The 22,489-nt window shown below is 44.5% G+C and overlaps 1 protein-coding gene across 5 annotated transcripts in view; it reads right to left on the bottom strand.

The window, feature by feature from the left end:
* RANBP10 (RAN binding protein 10) overlaps nucleotides 1–21,551 on the bottom strand; it is a 74,671-nt gene extending 53,120 nt beyond the window's left edge. The window contains exons 1-3 of one of the 5 annotated variants that reach the window (XM_039721243.1): nucleotides 21,095–21,551; nucleotides 20,309–20,420; nucleotides 3,516–3,568 (exon numbers count right to left, since the gene is read on the bottom strand). In XM_039721243.1, the coding sequence (XP_039577177.1) occupies nucleotides 3,516–3,568; nucleotides 20,309–20,420; nucleotides 21,095–21,299 (370 nt within the window). In that variant the 5' untranslated portion in view covers nucleotides 21,300–21,551. The remainder of the gene's footprint in view (nucleotides 1–3,515; nucleotides 3,569–20,308; nucleotides 20,421–21,094) is intronic. The other 4 variants (XM_039721242.1, XM_039721244.1, XM_039721245.1 and 1 more) reach the window with 4 other exon arrangements.
* Between the last annotated feature and the right edge of the window lie 938 nt (nucleotides 21,552–22,489).

The following is a 22,489-nucleotide window of genomic DNA, read 5'->3' as shown; positions in this document are numbered from 1 at the left end:
AGATGGTGAATAAGCCAAGCAGTATCTTTTTGTTTGAAAAGCAAGCTGAAAAAATTACCTACGTTTCTGAAAACCAAAGAATGGTGAGTGAAAGCTGGCACTCCCTTCAGCATGTACAATGCTGCATAGCAGGGCAGGTCATTTATTAACCAGAGGGTGTTTAAAGTCTCTAAAAGTGATTGGTCAGCTCCTATCTGTGCTGTTTAAGACACTGAAGCAGGGTATGCCTGAAGGTGTGGTTTCACAACATCTTAGGCTGAATTAAGAACTTGCTGCTACCTCAGAGATTCATCCCTCCTTCCCTATCTGCCTGGCTCTATGTTCCTGCTGGGTTGGCCTCAAAGAGCTCAAACAAATGAAATGTTATTTCTCAACAGCATGAAAACTTGAATTAATGCAGAATATCATAGACAGGGAGACTCATTCCCAGTGTGCAATCTCATCCAGGTTAAGGACAGGACACTTATCATCATCTCATTTTATGAAGGTTTGGTGAAACCCGCAGCAAACTACCAACACATTTTCAGCAGGGCTCAGGAAAACTTACTGGACTGAGGCCTAAACAATAGTAACAAAATAAAAAAGGATGCTGATCTGTCACATGCAGGATGCACAATTAAGAGCATTGCTCCATGGTTCCTGGAGGAACCAGCCCACCACAGGCCCAGCACAGCAGAGGCAGGCAGGATCCTGCCTGGCCAAGGTGACAACTGCCCGAGCCAAAGGCTTGCACCAGGGAAGAAGAGTGGCTGTGCAGATGGGGTGGAGAGGAGGGAAGGGTCAGGTTTCTCCCCTTTGATGACATGGAATCAGTTCAGCTGCAACATGTAACTTCATCCTCAAATACCAAAATGCTGAGTGCACGTGAAAAAAAGCTGAACGTGGGGAAAGAAGTGAGCAGACATTTCACTAAAAGCCACTGGTTTAGAGCAGAATGCTTATTAGTAAATGTTCTTAACGTCTGTAATTTTATTTTTTAAAATCAAGATATGTCAGGGTCACAAAAGTTGGTAGTTAATAATAATCCCACAATTATTTCAGACCTGCTGACTGAATTTCAAAGCACAGCACAAAGAAACCCTGAGTAGAACATGGACAGGGAACTCTCCCATTAAAAGCAATCTCTATTCTCAATGCAGACAGGGGTAGTTAAGGGAACTCAGTTCATGTGGCTCCAATCACATCTATAATCTTCAGAGAAAGCTCAGCACTACCCCCACCAGCACCCAGCTGGGTTTAAGCCAAAATAAATTGGGCAATAAAGCACAAATGCCCTGACTTGGAACTGGATATAGCCAAAGTGTTTGTCCTTGTGGAAGGAAAAGGCGTTTGAGACAGAACCCAGCAGCAACACTGTTCTTTGAATTAGGACTCCCAGGGTGCCACCAAGGATCCCCAGTGAAACTGGGAACAAGAACTTTGGCTCCTGTACCAGGCTCTGGGCTCCCAACCACCATTTGCAGTGGTTACACACTTCCCTGGCAGCACACTGAGTGAAAATCGATCTGTTAAAGCATAAGTGACTGAGAAAGGGTCTAAGGAGACAAACCTGGCAGGGTTTCAGGTCACAAAAAGTTAAAATTACACTCTGACATGAAGCCAAGTCAAGACTCCAAAGTCTGTCACTTCTTTGTGAGCTCTCACTTACTCTGTGCTGTGAAGGACCTGATAACAGTTAAGCCTGGAAATGTTTCTCACTTCAGTTACTTGAACAATATACCAAAAAAATATATCTATTAAAAACATCACTCATTCTCCAAAAGCCAGGATGATAATTACTGAGCTGTAATACAGAGCCATGCAGTTAATCTTACACAGATGATGGGAGAGCAACGTAACAATGACCACAGAATGACTCTTGGCAGCATAATCTGCGTGTGATCAAACAAACAACAGGTTCATGGGATCAAATTAGTGCTTATTTAGCAATTAATTGTACAATCTCAAGTCTCAAGTTCACTTTATGCTTTATTTCACTGAGAGAAAAGAATTCCACATTCGTGACATGCACTCTAGAAATGACAGTGGTGTACAGGCACTCAAACTGGCCAGAAGTGCTGCCCATGTGACTCCTGGGGTTTAAAGCCATTTATCAGAAATGGTTTGGGTAATTTTTAGTCACCAAAGGGGGAAGAAAAAAAAAGAGAATAAATTACACTGTCTGTTCAGTTTCAGGTGGTTTGGGTAATTTTTAGTCACCAAAGAGGGGAAAAAAAAAAAAAAAGAGAATAAATTACACTGTCTGTTCAGTTTCAGGATAGCACACCTGGGACATTCAGCACACACCATCACAGCTGGATGTACCTGTGCTATAACCCCAGGGGAATTCTCAATGCAGCACAATCCAACCAACCACCAGCAAGGCCAAGCCTACAAGCCATTCCCCCCATCTTTCCATCACACATGCCATAGAGCCATTTCTTGAACACAGCAGGCTCCATTACCCACCAAACAACCCCTTTTCCAAGTACTTCAACCCTGGAAGGAGATGGTGGGGCTAGATCCATGCTTGGCCTTGAACACAACCCACCTGGATCAGGAGGACTGAGGAAGTGTAGGACTGACTGGTACAGTTGTCATAACAATAAATTACTAACAAATACAGATTGAAGATGCAAATTCTTTGAAGCACGGGTGTCACTCAAACCATTCTCCCCAAGACAGATCTTTTTTTTTTGTTAGGACATTCACAAAATATTCTCCTTTCCAGGTACCATAAGGGCTGAGCACAGATTTCACCTTTAAAACAACTTCACCAGAAGTAACACCCAAGGTCAAAAAAGCCCCCACCACTGACCAGCTGTCATTCACTTTGGCATCTGGAGAACATTTGCTTTCTACCAAATACAAACTTCCAATTTCAAGCCCAGCTGAAGGAATTTCTGGCAAAGAAATCACTACGTCAACACATATCTAGAAACTGTTATTTTGCTCAATAAATTGGATATTGTCAAAGAAGGATTACCAATTATTTATTTCTAAAAAGAAGCCACTCGACCAGCTTAGCAGCAAACCTAAAAACACACATTTCAAACAAAAGAAGCAACAATATTAACTGGAAATACCACTCTATCACATTTTTGTAGTCTTTCAGTGGGAAGAAGGAAAGAATAGGGACAATACAACAGGCCAATTATCCTGTCATTTTCAGATTCTTTCATGTAAATTTGTCAAGTGGAGTATACAGATTAAATGCAAAATTATTTTCCTACTTACTTTTCAGACACAAAGAAGAGTTTGCCTGTCTGAAAGCTCATCATCTTGCCCATTACCTACTAGCTTACTTTTAATTTCTATTATCTGCTGAAATCATCATGGCTGCATTGACAACACCAGTAACTCAATTAAGATAACATTCAACAGGTTGAAGCTTCCAGATATAAGACAATTATAGTAATGCAATTTTATTAATAGAAAGACACATTCACTAATACATCTATATAAAGGAAAATCTTTATTTCAAATGAACATTTAACACAGATTGTAGGTCAAAACAAACCTTAGCAGTGACTTACCAGGAAGTCTGTTCATGTTGACTCCTTGAGCAGAAAGTCCTATTCCCATGTACCTTCAAAAAAACCAAACAAAATATCAGTCAAGCAAAAGAATGGTCACAGCAGAAGATTCCCTGCAGCAGAAATATAGCACTAAAATAAACCAAATCCACACAAAAATTACGGAAGAATGACAAAATTACTAAATATTTTCCATTACTTATGTATTATATTGAATCCCAGATAAAACATCAATCTCCTCTAGTAACTGACAGCTTTCCAATGTACAATTACAGCTCTTTAGCTCTTAATTGGTAGGAAAAGAACTAGAAAACAATCAGCAGTTTAATTCTCAATTTGATATTTGAAATATTTTTACGCACATATCAGAAAAACCTATTTATATAGGTGATTAACAAGACAGTAAAAAACACCTAAGTGCAGACATAGTATATGAGGACAGATGTCTGTCTAGCCTGATGTACTGTCTCCAAAAATAGCTGACAGTGGATGCAGAGGACAGAGCACTCAGTTGTACTTCCCAAGAACACCCTTTCATTGTTCAGCACGTATTTTACACAATCTCACTTTCTGAACCTTTGTAAACTCTTTGAAAAGGCAACATCCCACAGCTCCCCCATTCAATTCCTGCCCAACCTATTTTTCATTTGTACTTGCATTTTTACAATTGGAAGAGAGAGGAAAAGCATTTCCCTGACAACTTTCTCAAGGATTTTGAAGTCCTGATTTACACCCCCTCCCCAAAGGTTTCTGGCTGTTTAAAAGGTCTAAGGCTGGTTAATCAGAGTCTGCTCAGCTCTTCTCAGGGAAGCTCATCTCTGCCTCAGTGCTCCTGCTACACTTCCATTCTGTAACTTCTTTGAGAAGCAGGGAATAACCAGAGCCACCAGCATCACACAACACAAGACCAAGGTGATTATTACAGATAACAGCATAACAATGTTCTCTGCTTTGCTTTCTATTCCTCCCCCTCCTGAACTCCATTATTCCATTTATGCTTTGACTGCAGATGAGAACTGAACTCACTTTTCCATGAAGTGGGACACAGCTTGACCCTGCTCTCCAAGTGGCAGCTCAGAGGCCATTTTTTGTATAAAGTCTGATTGTTTATTCCACCCTCATAAAAACCACTGTGCACCTATCCAGCAGCACAGTAAGGCAGCACTGTGCACCTATCCAGCCTTCACAGTCTCCTCTTCCTTACTGCAATACTTATGCACATTCCCATTTTGTGTCTTCTCTTTCTGTTAATTTGCATGGTCTGTAATTTTCTTAATATCCTCTGGTAGTACAACTCAGGTTTTTGGTTTTTTTTCTCAACACACTCCCATATTTTTAGGTTACTGAGCTTTGAAATTAACTGCTGGGCTCTTGTTCCTGTAAAAGTAAGAATCCAAGCAGGCTACAGGCAGTCTCCTGCTATTCCTTCACTCCATCAGTTTTCCTCCTGTGGCTTCCTGCTCCATAAAACATTAACCAGGTATGAAAATATGATTTCAGAATTTCAGCCCAAAGTTTTATTTCTTCAAGTTATGTGTTTAAGTCCCCTGCAGAAACTGTGCCCTGTCCTTAACTTGCCAATCTCAGTCACTGTTAGCTGAAAATGGCAATAACTGATTATTTCTTGTTTACACTGAAATTTTAATCCTTAAGAGATCTACAAGTTTATAAAATCTTGGCCTACAATTATTTTGCTAGTACAAAATAGTATTGTTTTGGTGGAAAAATACCTTTAAGATTGTCAACTCCAACTAGTGACCAAAACTGCCAAGCTCACCACTGAACCACGTCCCCAAGTGCCACAGCTACTCATCTTTTCAATCCCTGCAGGGACAGTGACTCCAGCACTTCCCTGGGCAGCCAATTCCAGTGCTTGACAAACCTCTCCATGAAGAAATTTCTCCTGCTATCCAACCTAAACCTCCCTGGTGCAACCTCTGGCCATGTCCTCTTGCCCCATCACTTGTTACCTCTTTGCAAACAGGACCGACTCTCTCGTACACTCCACGTTTTGGCAGCATGACTTTCTGCATTTCAAACCCTTGAAGTCCAGCTGTACATTGCTTTAAAATAAGCCAATCTCTTCTTTCAGAAGAGATGCTCTGTTTCTGAAGCGCACCAGCTGCCAGAGGATGCAGACCCTTCCTCCTGAGACCAACAGAAAGAGCAAAGAGGCAGCAAACTCTTGGCTTGCAGTGCATAGAGCAGGATATGGACCACGGTGAGAAAACACAACTCCCTGAGGCACACACAGGGCCTGATGTGATCATACCAGCTCAACCCAGCTGTCTTCTGAGGGGCCAAGGAGATGAGATCATCCAGGGAAGACTGGCTGCTGATGGCCAGCACAACCCTGAACTCCCCCCCTGCACATGCTGTGGGGACAGCCCGGCACACCTGAGCCCTTCAGCTCCTGAACTCGTGTTCACCTCCAGAAATCCAACAAGGAAGGTTCTGCTCTGGTGTAGAGATCTCAAGGATGGAAGAGACTTTAGAGGAAGCACTATGTGATTGTGATCTCATTCCTCTGGATCCCTTGTGGGGGGAAAAACCCACAGACACGCATCTCTTGTCTGTAATCAAGACTTTTTAAATGTCACACTCCATAGTCCATGGCTCAGCTATTTCATTCTTTAGAGCTCTTGAATGAAGACAAGATAACCCCAATGATGTGTTCCTTTGTTTATGGGTTGTTGAATTAATCCTCCAAAAGGAACCAGATTATGGTTTAAAAACAAAAACAACAACCACGAATTTGATTAACAAACAACACTGTTGCTGTATTAACTACTTCAGAATGAGACTCCTTTAAAAGCAAAAAAGTGGCATATGTGAGCCTCTAAACATTCCTGTTTTCAGAGTTCTTCATAAAAAGTTCTCCTGCATTATCTCCTGATTTTAGAGACTCCAGCTTGCTTCCCATCCCTGATGTGCTGGGAAGGAAAAATAACCCTTTCAGAAAAATATCCCTTCAGACCTCTAGCCTCTAACTAATTTTGGTCAACCTTATTGCTTTTTTAAGCTTAAAAGTTTGCTCTTTCCATTTTTCTCATTGAATAAAAATTAAGCTCCTGGGGTGTGTATCCCTATTGCCTCATCCCTATGCCTAATTTTGTCAGCTGTTTTGATCAGCCCTCTGATCCTCCAATAAAATGTCTTCTTAAACAGTCTCTGTACCATCTCAAAGTATTCACCCTTCTGATTTCATTACCTATTCTTAAACAAGCTTATTCAATTGACAAGGTTTGTTTTCTGGCTTTTTTTGCTGTTGGGTGATGGGTTTTTTGGATGAATACTGAAGTGGCAGGGTCTGGGGGCCTTTATAGCACTTCTCAAAGGATACCAAAGATGAGTGATCATGGTCAGTGCTGAAGAGCAATTTCTAAACACACCTTTGCTATAAACATTTTCTGCACTGCTCAGAGCACGAGTCAGAAGTTACACCTCATGAGCTCCCTGACTCACAAGAGCCTCTCCACAGCAGGCATTTATGGCATCTAAAAATTCAGCCTCACAGTGTCATCTGACATACATGCATCTCTAATAAACTGAATTTGGGGATATTTTTACAGCCTTCCAGGCACAATATGGATTACTTTCTCCTACATCTGCAGGGATTACTCCAGCTCTTCCTTGCCACCTTCTTAGTGCACTGGCAGATAAGAGAGTTCTTATTCAATTTCTGTATTTCTACTGAGTCTGGAGTGTTTTGCTGAGATTTCCTTACTACATGGAGGGTTTTGCTATGTGTTTTTTTCCAGCTATGTGTGCGGCAGATAAGAGAGTTATTATTCAATTTCTGCATTTCACCTGAGTCTGGAGTGTTCTGCTGCTACAGAGATTTCCCTACTACATGGAGGGTTTTGCTATGTGTTTTTTTCCAGCTATGTGTGCAAGCAAAGCCGATCCCAGTCCACAGCCACAACTGCCCCCAGCTCCATGAGAGCAGTGACAACCTCAGTGCCACCTCTGCCAACTGCTCAAGCCTGAGGGGAGCTGTGATTCAAAGAACCCAACTGCTTCAACTCAGTGTAAAAGCACCATCCAAGCCTGAAGCAGTAACACCAGAGAGCTCATCCTGACACTGGCAGGTCTGAAACACTTAGCAAAGACCTGTCCAGGAGCAGACCATTCTGCTTCTCTGGCAGAACCATCCCCACCATCTTCACCAGACCTCCTGAATTTGCTGGCTGTGACAAACTGTGTTCAAAGAACAGGACGTGCCTCTTGGCACAGGGAATGTTTCTTATGTCCTGATCCATTTGGCTCAGCTGAAGGTAAAGCACTGTACAACTGTGGCCACTTTGTCATGTGGTGGTGTCAGATTCCTTCCTTTCAGTAGCACACAGCACAACTCTGCTGGCACAGGGCCAGGGGCCAACTCCATCCCTCCGTGTTGCCTGCGGGTGCTTGTCTGCTCCTCTGCCTCTACACCTGCTGCTGCTGACATGAACAGACCTGGAACTGCACAGAGAGGACACCTCTGCACACAGCCTTGGCACAGCTTCAGCACAATGCCAGCTGCAGCACTTCCAGGGCTGCCCTTTGTCCCCGGCCCTTGCTGGGTCTCTCTGCACTCTGTTGCACCATAAGGGTGGCAACACCAAGGAAAACACTGGAAATTAGAGGAAATAACCTAGTTGTCAAACTCAGATAAAACAGGTCATCACCCACTTCAGCTTATCCTGTTTAACTTCATCATTTTCTGTGCAGATTCATCCCCCTCTTTTGTGTACAGCTAAATCTGATGCACGTAACCAAAGACAAAATTTATACAATAGTATGTTTCCATTTTCAGACAACATAGTTTTAAATTGAGACTGGAAGCTTGTATTTTTATAAAAAGCAAGCACTACAACTCCACAAATTCTAAATTTAAGATTACACTTTAATCTAGATACAAAACATCATGGAAATATGTTGCTAAAAAAAAAAAAGGAACATGACCACAAACCTTCCTGGTTCACAGTTTTTTGCTCTTCAACTTCTGCTCCCATTTAAAGCTCAAGACAAACTTTAAAAATAAGACCATAATGGCTGTAGAACTGTAGACAGAATTTGCAGACAACCTAAAATAAAAACAGACTCCCTCACCATGCTGAATTTTAACTTCACAGCCCACAGCTTATATCCAGAACTTCAAATTGTCACAGACTTGACTGCTAGGCTTTGTTTTAGAAAGTGCTACTTTGCTTTTATCATCTACAATCAATTTATGCACCAGAAGTAATGGATGAAATGAGCTTTAAGATCAATAAAGCCTCAGTGAAAAAAAAAAAAACCCACTCTATTCTCTTGAAAATTGGGAGGAAAAAAAATTTAAATTTTCAACTCCACCACCCCCAAAAAGCACCAGATGCTTTCTGAACTTCTTGATGTAGAACAGCTTCTCACTTCATCAATTCCAAATGTTCCAAATCAGTTTTGTGTATGCAACAAATGCAATACCAGTTAAACAGTATTTGTGGGCATCATCAAGAGCAAACTACTGTCCTTTTGTTTGTTTGTTTGTTTTAATAATGAATGACTTATTAAATTGAATATCATTCAACATAAACCTCTATGGCCTGCCTGTTATCACCCCTGGTTTCAGACCATAATGATGTGGACAGACTCCCTGTGGGGTATCCCTTAACTGGAGCTCCTTTTTGAGAGATTCAAAGAGCCTCTTAAAAAAAAAAATTAAAAAAATAAAGGATGCACAGGAATGTCAGCATTCCAATGTCAAACTGGAAAAAAAAATTGGGGATAATAATACATTTATATCCATCATAGGTAATCTGCAGAGCTTAGCTAAAGTGACCTCCTAAAACCATCTTCTCAGCAGTGAACACTGAATACTTGGACCTGTCCCCCACACCTAACTGAAGCTTCAGAAATGCTGCATCATTAGATCAATTCCAAACAGAGCAGACTGGCAAAAATAAACCAGCAGACACATGCTGGTGATTCAGTCAGAACAGTCTTGTTTCCACTCACCAGCAGCCTTGGCAGTTACCATAGCACCAAATTTTTCCAGACTCCTCCTGCACCTCAGCCCTGCCCAGCACTGGCTGCTTTAGAAAATGTGCCTGAATCAGCCCCACCATCAGCTCTGCCTGTTTGATCCACTCCCTGCCCTCCCTGGCCTCAGCAGAGGAATGAAGGATTTGGTAAAAAGCTCTCATGTCAAAGGATGCTGGTTCCACACACAACCAGCAGTACTCCCAGGATTTTTTCCTCTAGGTCTTACAGCACCATGACTGTGCTAGGATTAAGCTCAAAGACACAAAGCTTTTTGGGTCCCTGCCCAGCTCCCAAGCACTTCAGAGTGAACACCAACATGTAGCTGCTTCAGCACAGTGACATCCAAACAAGACAGCATTCACTTCTGGCCCCTCAGACAACTTGGGTGGTGGACTCTGCAGTGCAGATGTTTTCAAAACTGCATTTTAAATCTGTATATTTAAAAAAAAAAAGTAATTTGGTTTTTGTTTCTGTCAATAAAAGACTTGCCCTTCGAAAATAGATGGAAAACCAAAATGATGACTGCACTTCTTAATTAAAATTTAACTCTAAGATATAAAAGATCTCAAATGCAGTGACTCAGTCAGGAAGAATTATATATTGTCACTGGGAAGAAATCATCTGAAAAACAATGAGAAAAGTTATTTCACAGGAGTGACAACATCTGCCTGACCTAAACTGAAACAAAGAGACCTCTTAGTGAGGCTGCTCTAAGCATTACAGAGTCACAGAAGTAGGGGAGACATTGATGGCTGTGTTCAGTTTGTCCCAGAAGGAGAATCCACCCATATGAGAAGCAATTCTTTCGGGGAGACATTGATGGCTGTGTTGTTCAGTTTGTCCCAGAAGGAGAATCCACCCATATGAGAAGCAATTCTTTGAGTCAAAAGATGTTTCTCCAGAACAAACATGATACTCAGAGAAGCTGCCAAAAAGACAACGTAAGAAAAGTTTTTTTGTGTAGTTTAAAGCTACTTTGTATGAGCAAACCCACAAAAATCCTTGTGAACCCAGCAGAAAACCTTCAGAACAGACCTGCCTTTTGACAGCAAGTGGCTAATGCTGAAATTCCAGGATTTGCATCTATTTGGCTTTTCCAGGGCAGGACTGAAGAACTATTGAGTAGAACAGAGGAGAACACAGCAACAGAACTCACGCAGACCTGGACTACACTCTTCAGCTTCAGGAACCCCAGGAGCAAAGATCATCTCCATGGAAAGCACCCAGCACTTGGGAAGCACTGCTGTGTGCCAAATAAAGGCAGGGCAGAAGGAGGGAAAAGCAATTAGCCCATGGTCCTCACTGCACAAGCAGTATACTTGAATAAAAAGGAAGTATTTCTTTCCTCAAAAAGCTGCAAGACTTTCTCCAATGAACTTGGACTGAGCACTCATCTCTAACACTAGCTGACAATTAGCAAGGCAGATTTATTAAGGCTCTGCCAGGAGAAGAAAGACAGTATAAATAATAAACACAGGTTTCCCCTGTATTTATTGTTTAACCTGCTGAAGGTACCAAGTCAAGATGGTGAAACAATCCCTGCCACTCTTCTTTCAAGTGGCTGTGAGGTTCACCCAGATGGCAGACAAAATTCAACCCAACTGAAAGCTGGGGAAACAAAGGGGGAAATGAATACATTGGTTTAGCATTGGCTGAGTAACAGCCACCAGCCCAGAACTCTTCTTTCCTGAGCCAGTCCCACCCTGGCCCAGTACAGGAGGCTGGAATGAGACTGCCAGGGATGCCAACAGGCACCAAGGTCCAAACATGAAAGAGTTAAGACCAGAGAGGTTAAATAATTTGTTTTGAAGGCCATGACTTCCACTAAAGCAGTCATTCCCTGCTCAGTTGTGAACCAACACTAACACAACAGGGGTAGAAATTCCTGGGATTGGCATTTTATGACATGGCTCAGCCAAAGCCAAGCAATCCTGCTGAGCCACGAGTTAAACAAGGGATGTCTCACTCTTCCACAGGTCTGTGATTCAAAGGCTTCCTGTATCCTGCAGATTTTTCTACTAACCACACCTGTGTGGCAGGAATCCTGTCCTCCCAGCTATCATGCACCCCACTCTTTCAACACGCACAGTTAAATCTAAAATAAACAAACTAAATTATGAAGTTAGAGGTGAATAATACACCACATGGTGGCATTTCAGAGACTTTCAAAGCCTCTTGTTGCAAAGCTCTGAACTATCATACTTGTCTGAGGTGGGTCCTGACTTCATGCCAGGTTTAAAGAGTGGTTAGAAATGATAACCCTTATCAACTCCCCACTTGAAACCACATTGTGGCAGCTCTGCTGGGGGAAGGGGAACACTGTTTTAAGGCAGTGAAAAAACAAGTTACATCTGCTCAAAAAAATTACCTATGGCATGTAAAATACAGGATTCCAACAGTCCCCAATTCCTCAGTCTAACAACAAATATTTTGGAACTACTTCACAATGGAATATAATCTCTAGAGTGGAAGTGGTTCTGGTTTTATTTGTGCATATTGTGCTGATCTGTGATGGTGCTTCAGAAACAGCACTGATGGGCTCCAAGAAGAATCCCAATTCCCCAAGAAGAGGTCAGTAAAGACAAACTATGCAAGGCTGAAAAGAAGGGGATAGAGGGAAGAAAATAAAATTTTTAAGAGCTCTTTATAAACAACTACAAGTATCCTGAAGCAAGGAGGAGCTGACTGTACATCAGCCCTTAGGAAGGCAGAGAATCCTTAAAAGTTGAAGACTGTGGAAGGGAAGCAGCGAGCAGGACAAAACAGAGGCAGCAATCTGCTAACATAACATATCTTCTCAGAGTGGTTATGAGTAATTAGTGATAAAATGACAAGAGGAAGAATGAAAAGCTATTTTTGACAGAACAAGGTATCATATTCCCAGCTCCCTTCTAATTTTAGGAACACATTCAACTGGTATCTGGCAGCTGTAAAAAGGGCCAAACTGTCCCTTGTCTGTGCTACCTTCAGGAAAGGAAGACTGATGAGGTAGATTAACAATGTTTGTAGGAACACTGAAAGATGGAAAATACAGAGATGAAGACTTATCTGAGCACTACTCAAGAAAAAAAAAAAGGCACAATACAAGCACCACCAGGGTAAAATCATCACTAAAATCTGCCAAGAATAACCAGTTCCTCCATCTGCTAGCCCAAGCATCACCACATTCAACAGAACCCCAAACCCCAAACCTCAAATGCAAATGTAGCTGAAGCAGAGGTGTCCCAGCAATTTATGATTTTTTTCACTCTTGGCAGCTGACTCGTTCTCCAAGTCAGCTGATATCCAACAAAGTTCACACACAAACCATCTCAGTGGCAAATGGTGCCTGAAGTCTGGGAACAGCACAAAGCATTACTGATACTCATTCTCTGATTATTTATTCTGGTTACACCCAGCTGAATAAGTAGGATTTTTGTTCAGGTTGTCCTGCTGATTAACAAACCTCACTTCTAAATGCAATGTTCATAGTCACTGAAAATATATTAGGGAAGTTAAACAGGTTTCCCTGACTGAAAGGACTTAAGATTGTTTACCAGTCTAAGTAACAGAACATTTTTTCTGCCATGAACAAAGCCTTTTACAAACAGTAAAAAATGATGCTATGAATTACCACAAATGTCTAACAGAAAGGCATCCAAAAGAGGGCAAGTCATTTAAAGACTGTTTCATTCTGGTGACTAATCTTGCATTTTAGTCCATCATAACAGACAGCCAGATTAAAATGCACCCTCAGCCCCTGTTTTTCTTCTGAAAAATCAGGGGAACAATATAAATGTAATACCCAAATCAGAAGAAAACACTCCACCACCAGCTAGCTGTCTCTTAGGGGACATTCTCACATCCTTAAAGGTTCATTTCCTGTGGTTTAGGCTTGGATGGTAACAATTCCTATGAAAGGAGGATTTCTTTCCTCCTAATAATAATAAATGAAATCACAAAAGGAAGTAGATGCAATATTCACATAAGATCTGGATGAGGAATTAATTATGTGGAAAACATCTCAGATAAAAAGTAACACCTGAAATGTTAAGAGATGTACTGGTGAAATAAGAACACTTTCTCTTTAAACAGCAGCAGAGTCAGAGCTGGGTGAGTGCTGGGAAAGCACCACACACTGAACTCACAGATCTTTACACACTGACATCTCCACAACAAGGGACAAAGGCTTCATGTGGACCAGGGCATCAATACAAAGAACTTGTAAACAAGCAGGCAGATTGTAGTGTGGGAACAGAGATCCAGTCTTGTATCACAGGTACAATGTAAATCCCATTGCTAGAAGAGCAGTATAAAAAATGAATCTGGCCACAGAGTCAACAGAACACAACTAACACAATTCAGCCTCAGTGGAGAGCTAAAGAAAGATAGTCAAAGCTTCACACTGGATGATAAATTCTTCAGCAGTTCACCATTCTCAAGTGAAACAAAAAGGTTTTCCCTGTATAAAAGTTATCCAGCTTACATAAGTTATTATTAAACAGAATTCCTTAGATCTGCAAGTTTAGAATATGTGAATAATTAGTTCCCATTATTCCGTGATTTAACTGCAAACAATCTGAAGAACTGAGCATAGTAATGTTCTACATATATTCTAAAGATGTTGAGTTTGCTTTTGTCACATTCTTACCTTTTCTATAACAGATACTCAAAAATAGCAAAGGGAGAGGGGACAGAAAAAATAACCAAACAAAAATAACCCCTTCCCAAAATGTTTCTTTACTGTGCAAGATTTCATAAGAAGCTGAACAAAAAACCCCAACAACAGCAAAAATAATTATCACAGTGTGAAATCTAGGAAATCTCAGACCTCAGACATACCTAAATGTACCCATCATAAGTGGAAAAGTCACATATCACCACCACTGCTTCCATTTCACTGCCTTATTTCACAAATAATTTTAATGATGAATTGATACTCAACTATCACAATGGATGGCCCATGACACTGCTACAAAACACTCAGTTTAAATTTCCACTTCACTGATAAAAAAGAAAGGAATTAAAAAAGCTATCAACTGCAAATCAGATACTCCAACCTCATGACTCCTTTACACTGCAAAGCTGCTCTCAATATTACTCCCTTTCAGAAGAGTGTAGCAGAACAATGACAAAGAAATAACAACTTGTGTGAGGTGTCATCAACTGACACAAAACCTCTGCAGAAACTGAGTCTCTCCACTGAGAGCACCAAGGCACAGCTGGTGGCTGAGCAAGAAGGACTTGCTTGGGCAATCTGCAAATGGGAACAAGGCAGGAACTGTTTATGGAATCTACTTGGGGGCTTTATTTATGTGTTGGGTTGTTTAAATGAGTGTCTGCAGAACAGCATAAATTCAAACAAGCAGACCTACCTGCAATCAGAACAACCCCCTCTCTGTGCTGCTTTTGGATTCTTGGAAACCAGGATGGAAAAAATTAAAAAGGGGGGAGGAAATCAATTATTTACAGGCTTACCAGTAACAACTCAGGGATCACACAAGAAATCCTCAGTTCCTATAGAATATCCCTAACCCCTCCCTACAGCCACATCCAGACAGGCACTCCAAGGTGTCTGAGCTTAAGCAGCCAGTGCTGTCAGAGCTCTCCATGGACAGGCCCTGTCAGCATCTGGAAGCCATTAGAAACACGAGCAAAAGGCTTTTCACAGAGCCATCACACTCACCATATGCTGAGGAGAAATGGAAAGTTGGCAAGCAGAAACATAAGCAGGGAAAAGGGGCAGATGATTTGTTACTAATGTACAGACTGCAACCAACCAACACATCTGACCTTTATTTTTCTTTTTCAGTCAGAGAGAAACTAAGCTATTTTTAAGTCTGGCTTATGGCACTTGTGTATGAAAGCTAAAGGAAGATTTAAAATAAACTATGGTATGGACTAAGCTGATTAGCTCTTCAGCCACTCTCCTCAAAGAACTCTTTTCTCCCTCTCCCAGAAAACTGTCCTCGACCTAAGCTAGTGCTGACCAACATCTCTGGACAACAGGCTGCACAGCTCAAAGCAGCTGTGGAGTGGTGCTGGAAGAAGGCTACCAGCACTCCCTGTGGGTTATGTCTTTCAGCTTCCCTCTCCTGCCTTTCTGGGTCCCCACCTAATACAGAAATCACTGCTTCAAGTACTGATCCAGCAAAAAGACTGCGAGCACAACCGAGCTCACGACAGTCACTAGTGCTGGCACATAAAAACACATCATGGCAAAAAGAAAAGCCACACTGAGATGCTTCCTGGGATGGCTCAAAGTCCTCATGAAAGCACTGGGCTGCCCTGGCACCTCCTCTGCCCACAGAGCACACTTGCTGTGTCTGCACAGAGTCACTCTGGGCAGGCAGTGGCTCTGTCCCCACCAGGGAGGTCAGGGTGCCAGCACAAAGTACCCAGGAGTGAGCAGCTGTCCAAGACCAAACCTTCCCAGAAAAGACAGCAAAGGCAATCCACAGGCTGCTGGGCAGGCTGTCCCGGGAGCAGCTCAGAAATGGAGAGGAGGCAGCAGGACAGGTGACTTCTGCCAGAATTCAGAAGCCATGCATCATCAGGGTTGGCCTCTGCAGTCCTCCCCAGTCACACTGCATCACAACCCAGCACGTGGCTGGGGGAGGTAAAACCAGTCAGGAAACCAAACCAGTGGTCAGGAACTCACAGTGTCACCCACAGGCAGCTCACGTTGCCCCAGCACAAAGAGGACAACAAGGATGACATGTCCCTCTGAGTCACAACAGCCTCCAAGTTGTGGGCTGGCTGCCCTACCCTGATGAGTCTCTCCCTGTTCCTGTTTACCAAGCAGAGATCATGGAGTGGGGAAACAGAGGCTGGGAGATGTGCTGACAAATCACCACCAAGCAGAACCATGTATTGGAGGGAGAGAGGACAAGAGTTCAGGGCTTCAAATACTGCTAAGGTTGAACTGTTATGAACAGCACAGGGATAAAAGCTTGAGTTATTTGTGGCAGCTCAGGAACAGAGGAGTCACAGCATTTGTGCCAATCTGCTCATCTGAGGAATGCTGAAAGCAAGCCATCCACAGATTCATGGAGAGGTTTGGACAGGAAGGGACCTTGGGACATTCTTTCTTCACTCTTCTGCCCAAAGCATAAGTAACTCTGAAACTTCTATCAGGCAGCAGACTCAGGGCTCTCCCAGGCAAATTTGATGGGGGAGATGCCAGTGCCTCTCCAGGCATCCTGTTCAGGTGCACAACCATCTTCACAAAGGAAAATTCTTTCTTATGGCCAGCTGGCATTTCCTTTGCCACAACTTGTGACCCACTGCCTCTTGTCCTTTTATTCCAGTTGACAACACTCAGGAGACAAGCACACAATGGCTCAGGAATTAACTACCAGCAAGTCTTAAAACCAAACTGTTCAACACATTTTGAATGGAACTGAGGGCTGCTGCAATCCTACCCTTTTGTCTCCCAGCTCAGGACATCCCTTTATTGACTTGCCTTCAATTAATAAAGGGAACCTTGAAAAGTAGACCTCAATTTAAAGAGGAAAAAAAAAAGAGGAGTAATTTCTGACAGTGACATCAATAGATGAAATCATCATCCATTATTTTCTGGCCAGCTTTGCACTAGTTATCTCCCTGAACCAGCTCACCACAGGACAGGGTAGCAGTGTGTCTGCATGAGGGAAGGGGTAGAAAAACCCAGCAAATGCAAGGGCAGAATCCCACAGCCCTGACATGTATGATCCCAAAGTGCTGTGGAACCACTCCCTGTGTGCTCAGCACAGACAAGGAGGTGACAGGAGGGCTGGGACTAGAGACTGCAAACTCAGTTCTCCTCTGCTCTCCGAGGATAAGAACTATCTCTTCCTTCAAGAAGTAGCAACAGATCAACAGACTGACAGATCTGATTTGTTCCACGTTACCTAGAAACCTTGTCAAGACAATTTTTCAATGGTATCCTGGCAGCCTCCCCCTCCCAGAAAAAAAACAAACAAAACAAAACTGCACAAAACACAAACACAGTAAATAAATATGACCTCTTATCAATTAAGACTAAATCCACCAGGATAAAAAATATCTACCATTCAACTAAAAGTAAGTTTGAATCATTCTTGTCCTTCTCAAAGGACGATGGTTTTATCTCATGAACAGTGGAAAATCCAAAGCTAAGAAAACCTGATCAGTCTTAAAAGTTTCTTACATACACCAAATGGACTTTTTGGATGCTGTACTTGCTTTGAAATATCCACCAGTAAAGGATTTTACCAATGCTGAGGAAGAAAAGTCCAATGATGGCAGAGTTTTATAAATCATTTTGTTTGCTTCTCTAACAAAAGCACCTTTCTGGGGCAGGTGCATTAAGACACAGGAGACAGGGCAGTGCAAAAGAGGAAGTTTTTCCAGCAGCTGTGGCAGGGCAAAGCAATTTGTGCTGCAGTCCCTCCCTCCCTCTTCCCCTGTGCTGGCTCTGGGGTGAGCACAGGAGCTCTCAGCCTGGAAAACAGGGGAGGCAGGGATGTGTGTTTTGGCTGCTAGGATATGATGTGGTGGGAGAAAGCAGGAGAGAACCAGAGCATACTGGTTTTAAATCCCCTCAGTCCAAGAAAAACAGGGGAGAAGTTAAAAAGGTGGTCCTGACACCTGAGTCATCCCCATAGCTCAGGTTTCTCTCCCACAGTGACATCACCAATCCAAAATGGCACTGCCTAATGCCAACCCAAGGAGCCTCTTATCAGAGCAAGTCACACACAGGCAACATCCCTTGGCAGGCTGCAAGGAGGCATTGTGTGAGCTTTGGGATCCTTCCTTCTCCATTAAGAGCCACTGGGAGCTTCTATCCCATTTTTTATCATAAACCTCAGTTTCTGTTGTTTATTAGCAAGTGTCAGTATCAAACCAGAGTGCAGTGCCCTAAACTAACAATGCTGAGCACAGAAAGACAACAGCTTTGAGCAAAATCAGACTCCTCAACACTTCCTGAAACTCACTTCACCAAAGCCTTTCTTGAGTAAGTCTTGTTTCGAAACCAAATCACTCACATTTTAAACCTAAATGTGAAATGCCATCACAAACTCCAGAAGGAGATACACAGGGAATAACTGCACATCCTTACCTCACACACAAGTCAAATAACCAGCTCTAGGGCAGGGGCTGAAATATCCATTCTGAAAAGGAGCTCAGAAGGATTCCTCTTCCTCTCCCCTTGCTAAAGTGCTGTTCCTAGGGACAGGCTTTGCCACTTACACTGCTTGAGAGCTTCATTCCCCCAATCCCTTCTTCAGATGTCCTTTAAAGGGAAGTCACCACGATGGAATCAACACTGGGGAGCCTCCCCAGAAGAGATCTCTGCCACAGTTCACTAGCACAACACACTGAGCAGGAACAAATCAAACTATTAAAGGTGAGATACACCAAATCACCTTCTCAAGTGACAGGCAGGCAGCAGCTACAGTGGAAATTCACAACCACAAATCCCCTGCACCACCCTGTGCGAGACAAAAGCTGGATCTGTCTCCACCAGCAAAAGGAAAACAAGGCACAGGAATGGCTGAGACATCAGACAGGCTCTCAAAGCCTCACCACTGCCTGACCTCAGATCAGAGCCATCAGCAGCTCCTGCTCAGGTTGTTGTCTCAACACACATGGGTCTGTCTCTTTGGAATCAATTATTCCTGGAAAGTCACTGTAATTACAGAATGCAATAAAGACAATAATACAGAAAACTCTGATCTTGGGAGACAAACAGAAAATTCCATTATCTCCCTTTAAGATTGATCTAGACTGCAGTAAAGATTAAGTGCTGTTCAGTGACCTTTTGTAATGTGATTTCTTTGGAAAATTGTCTTGAAGCTCACTGCAAATTATTTCAGTTTTAGCAGTTACATAAACTAATCAAGGGCAGTGTTTCAAAACAGACAAGCAGTTAATAGCCAGGTCAGTGAAATGAAGGAATAAGGATGGTCTTCTCCCTGCATTTATGAGGAATTCAGCCCAACATCCACCTTTGCAGATAACCTAGTAATTATCAAGGGCCTAAATGCAGCACAGAGATCCTTCCAAGTCCCTTTACAAGTAGGCCACTTCTCAGTTCAACAGTGAAAGCTCATTTCAACAATGATATTCAACTGTAACAAGTTGTCACTTTCCTTTGGTTTTCAGTGGGAACATCTGCTGTCTTCCCCACAGCCCTTAAACTGGTCAGAGTTCAAATGTCACACTTGAAGGACTGGATTAATTAATTACACCAAATCCCTCCTCCTGTGTGGCTTTCCCTTCCAGATAATATTCCTGCCATATTCATCCCTTAACAATAAACAATGCCAGGCCCATCCACACAGAGCACACTGACACCTTCATAATGAGTAATTAAATCCACGTTAACAAGAGAATTCCAGATCTTGTTGGAAATGCCCCTTTACTGCCTTCCCCAGTGCTCCAGTACTCTTCACCACATCAACACCACTGCAGCAGTCCAAAATTCAGCTCAAGGCTCCTCCCTTCTGCTTCACTTCATTTCTGAGGCATCACAATTCCAGAAATCAGAGAGACCAGAGCTTGCCAGCAAGAAGAAAACCTATCTTAACTCATACTGCACCAGAGACCCCCAGTTCACTGAATGTCTTCAGAAGTGCCCATCTGCAAGAGCCCAGGACACAGCTGTGCCAGTGCCTCTGCTTCCAGGGCATTCCACCTCGCTGGCATCCACAGAGCAGGAGACAAAACCTGCCCACGCTGAGCCTGCCTGCCACGGCACCTGGAACCCTTCTGAAAGGAGGCCAGAGTCCAGCAGAGCTGCCAGACACACATCCCCAGGCACTGAGCTGCAACGAGGCACTTACCCATCTCTACCTTTACTGACGATCTTCACTTCAAAGTAATAAATGCCACAGGCTGCAGGGATGGGGTGAGTGGCCCTGACCGAGGCAGCATCTTTGTGATTTTTACCGTGACCTAAGAAAGAACAGAAATGTGAGTACTGAGGGGACCTGGCCTCTCACACAGCCTGATCTAAAGCCTCACGATCTGAAGGCAGCAGGGATCTGTTTCTACACGGAGCCAGGCATTTAAAGCACACGTTCCAGAGAACCAGCACACACAACTCTGCTCTGCCACCACGAACAATTCCTACCGCACGAGCTTTTCACTTTTCCCTTTGTTTTCACTATGAAGTTTTTGAGAAAGACTCTCAGCACCACCTCTCCCCCTCCCCACAGGCATAATCTGAAGACCAGTGTACACAGACAGAAGACAAAAATGATTACACAAGAAGGGAATGACATCAGTGTTTACTAGCCAGGCTGGAAAAGGAATAATCACTTCTCCGCTGGGTGGGTAGGGAGAGCAGCTCCAACAGCGAGCAAGGCAAACATCGCACTGAGCTCTGCGAGCAGCTCTGTCCACCCGAGCAGCCAGAGCCCCAGCTCGGCGGCGAGCGGGGGCCAGCCGAGCCCCGGGCTGGCTTTGAGCGGGATGGCAGAGCACACACCCGGCCGAGCACGGCGCACAGCGTTACACAAGGGCACGCACTGCGCCCGGCTCCGCCGCTCCCGAGCCCGGCAGCCCGGCCCGGGGCCGCCCCGCTGCAGGCCGAGGCCGAACCCGGCGCCGCCGCCCCAGCCCGGCACCTTTGTAGTGGACGCGCAGGTTGCCTTGCGAGAGGCCGATGTAGTTGTACTTGTCCTTGGGGCTCCAGGAGCGCGGCAGCGGCGTCTCGTCCTGGTTGACGGCGGGGTAGAGGCGGCGGAGGCGCCGGCTCAGCTCCTGCTCCTCGGGCGGCCCCGGCGGCGCCGCGTCCCCGCCGTGCGGGCTCCCCGCGCCCGCCTCCGCCATCTTGGAGCCGCTTTGTGTCAGCGGGCGGGGAGCGAGGCCCGGCCGCGGCCGCCGGCCAATGGGCTGCGAGCGTGCCCACAATGGGGCCGCGCCGCCCGACGGGAAGCGCAGTCCGCGTCTCTGCCGCCCGCCCGTCCGTGGCGCTCGCCGACACTACAATTCCCGAGAGGCGGAGCGCGCAAAGCCCCGTGCCCCCCTCCGGCGCGCTGCACGCTGGGAACTGTGTCCCCGTCCCGCTCTGCTCCCCTCAGTGCCGTAGGGGTCGAGACTCCCACTCCCAGCGTGCTCCGCGACAGCGCGGAGCCCGAGGGCCGCCCAGCGCTTGCAGGAGCCCGCCGGCCGCCTCCGCGCACGGGCCGGTTTCGGCCGCCGCGCGGCGCCCGCGCGTCAGGCGCTGCGTGGGCAGCTATGGCGGCGCGCGAGGGGGTCCTGCGGGCGCGGCCGTTGCCATGGGGACGGGTAAACGGAGCGCGCCATGGCGGCGGGCGGGGCCGAGCGGCGGCGCCGGGCACACCGCACCGGGCACCGGGCACTCCGCACCGGGCACACCGCACCGGGCACCGGGCACACCGCACCGGGCACTCCGCACCGGGCACTCCGCACCGGGCACTCCGCACCGGGCACCCCGCACCCCGTGGAGCCTGCGGCCCGCGAAGCCTCCCGCGCTCCTCAGCTGCAGCCAAACGGCTATGCAGGCTGTGTATGTTTTTTGTTTTAAATACGATTGTGCCTTGAGAGCACCCTACAAAAACGGAACTGCTGCTGTGAAGCCGCGGCCGGCAGGAAGGAAAGCAAGGTCCTGGAGCAGACTGCGAGTACGAGCTCATCATCTCTGTATGACACACAGAATTCCACGTTTCCATTCTTTTTCCATGTCTCCATGGCAATAGCAGGCCCTTGTCATCATTCCAAAGCCGTGACTGTGGGAACAACTGGAGACCTGCTGAAGGCAAGAGCTGCATTCTCTGATCTGCCACTGAGCTTACAGCCCTGACACAAGCTGCTCGTGACAGAATGGTCTTCCTTTCCTTGAGAGAATATTTATGTAATTATAGAGTTGATATATTTATATATTTTTATATAATATATACATTTTAATATATATAATATAAATAATGTATTATATATCATATATACTATATAAAGAATACATATATTTATTATATAATACATTATAATATAATATATAT

The sequence above is a fragment of the Passer montanus genome, unplaced genomic scaffold (assembly GCF_014805655.1).
Source record: "Passer montanus isolate IOZ18808 unplaced genomic scaffold, ASM1480565v1 scaffold45, whole genome shotgun sequence".
Taxonomy (NCBI): Eukaryota; Metazoa; Chordata; class Aves; order Passeriformes; family Passeridae; genus Passer; species Passer montanus.
This window is presented reverse-complemented; position numbering and strand designations above follow the sequence as displayed.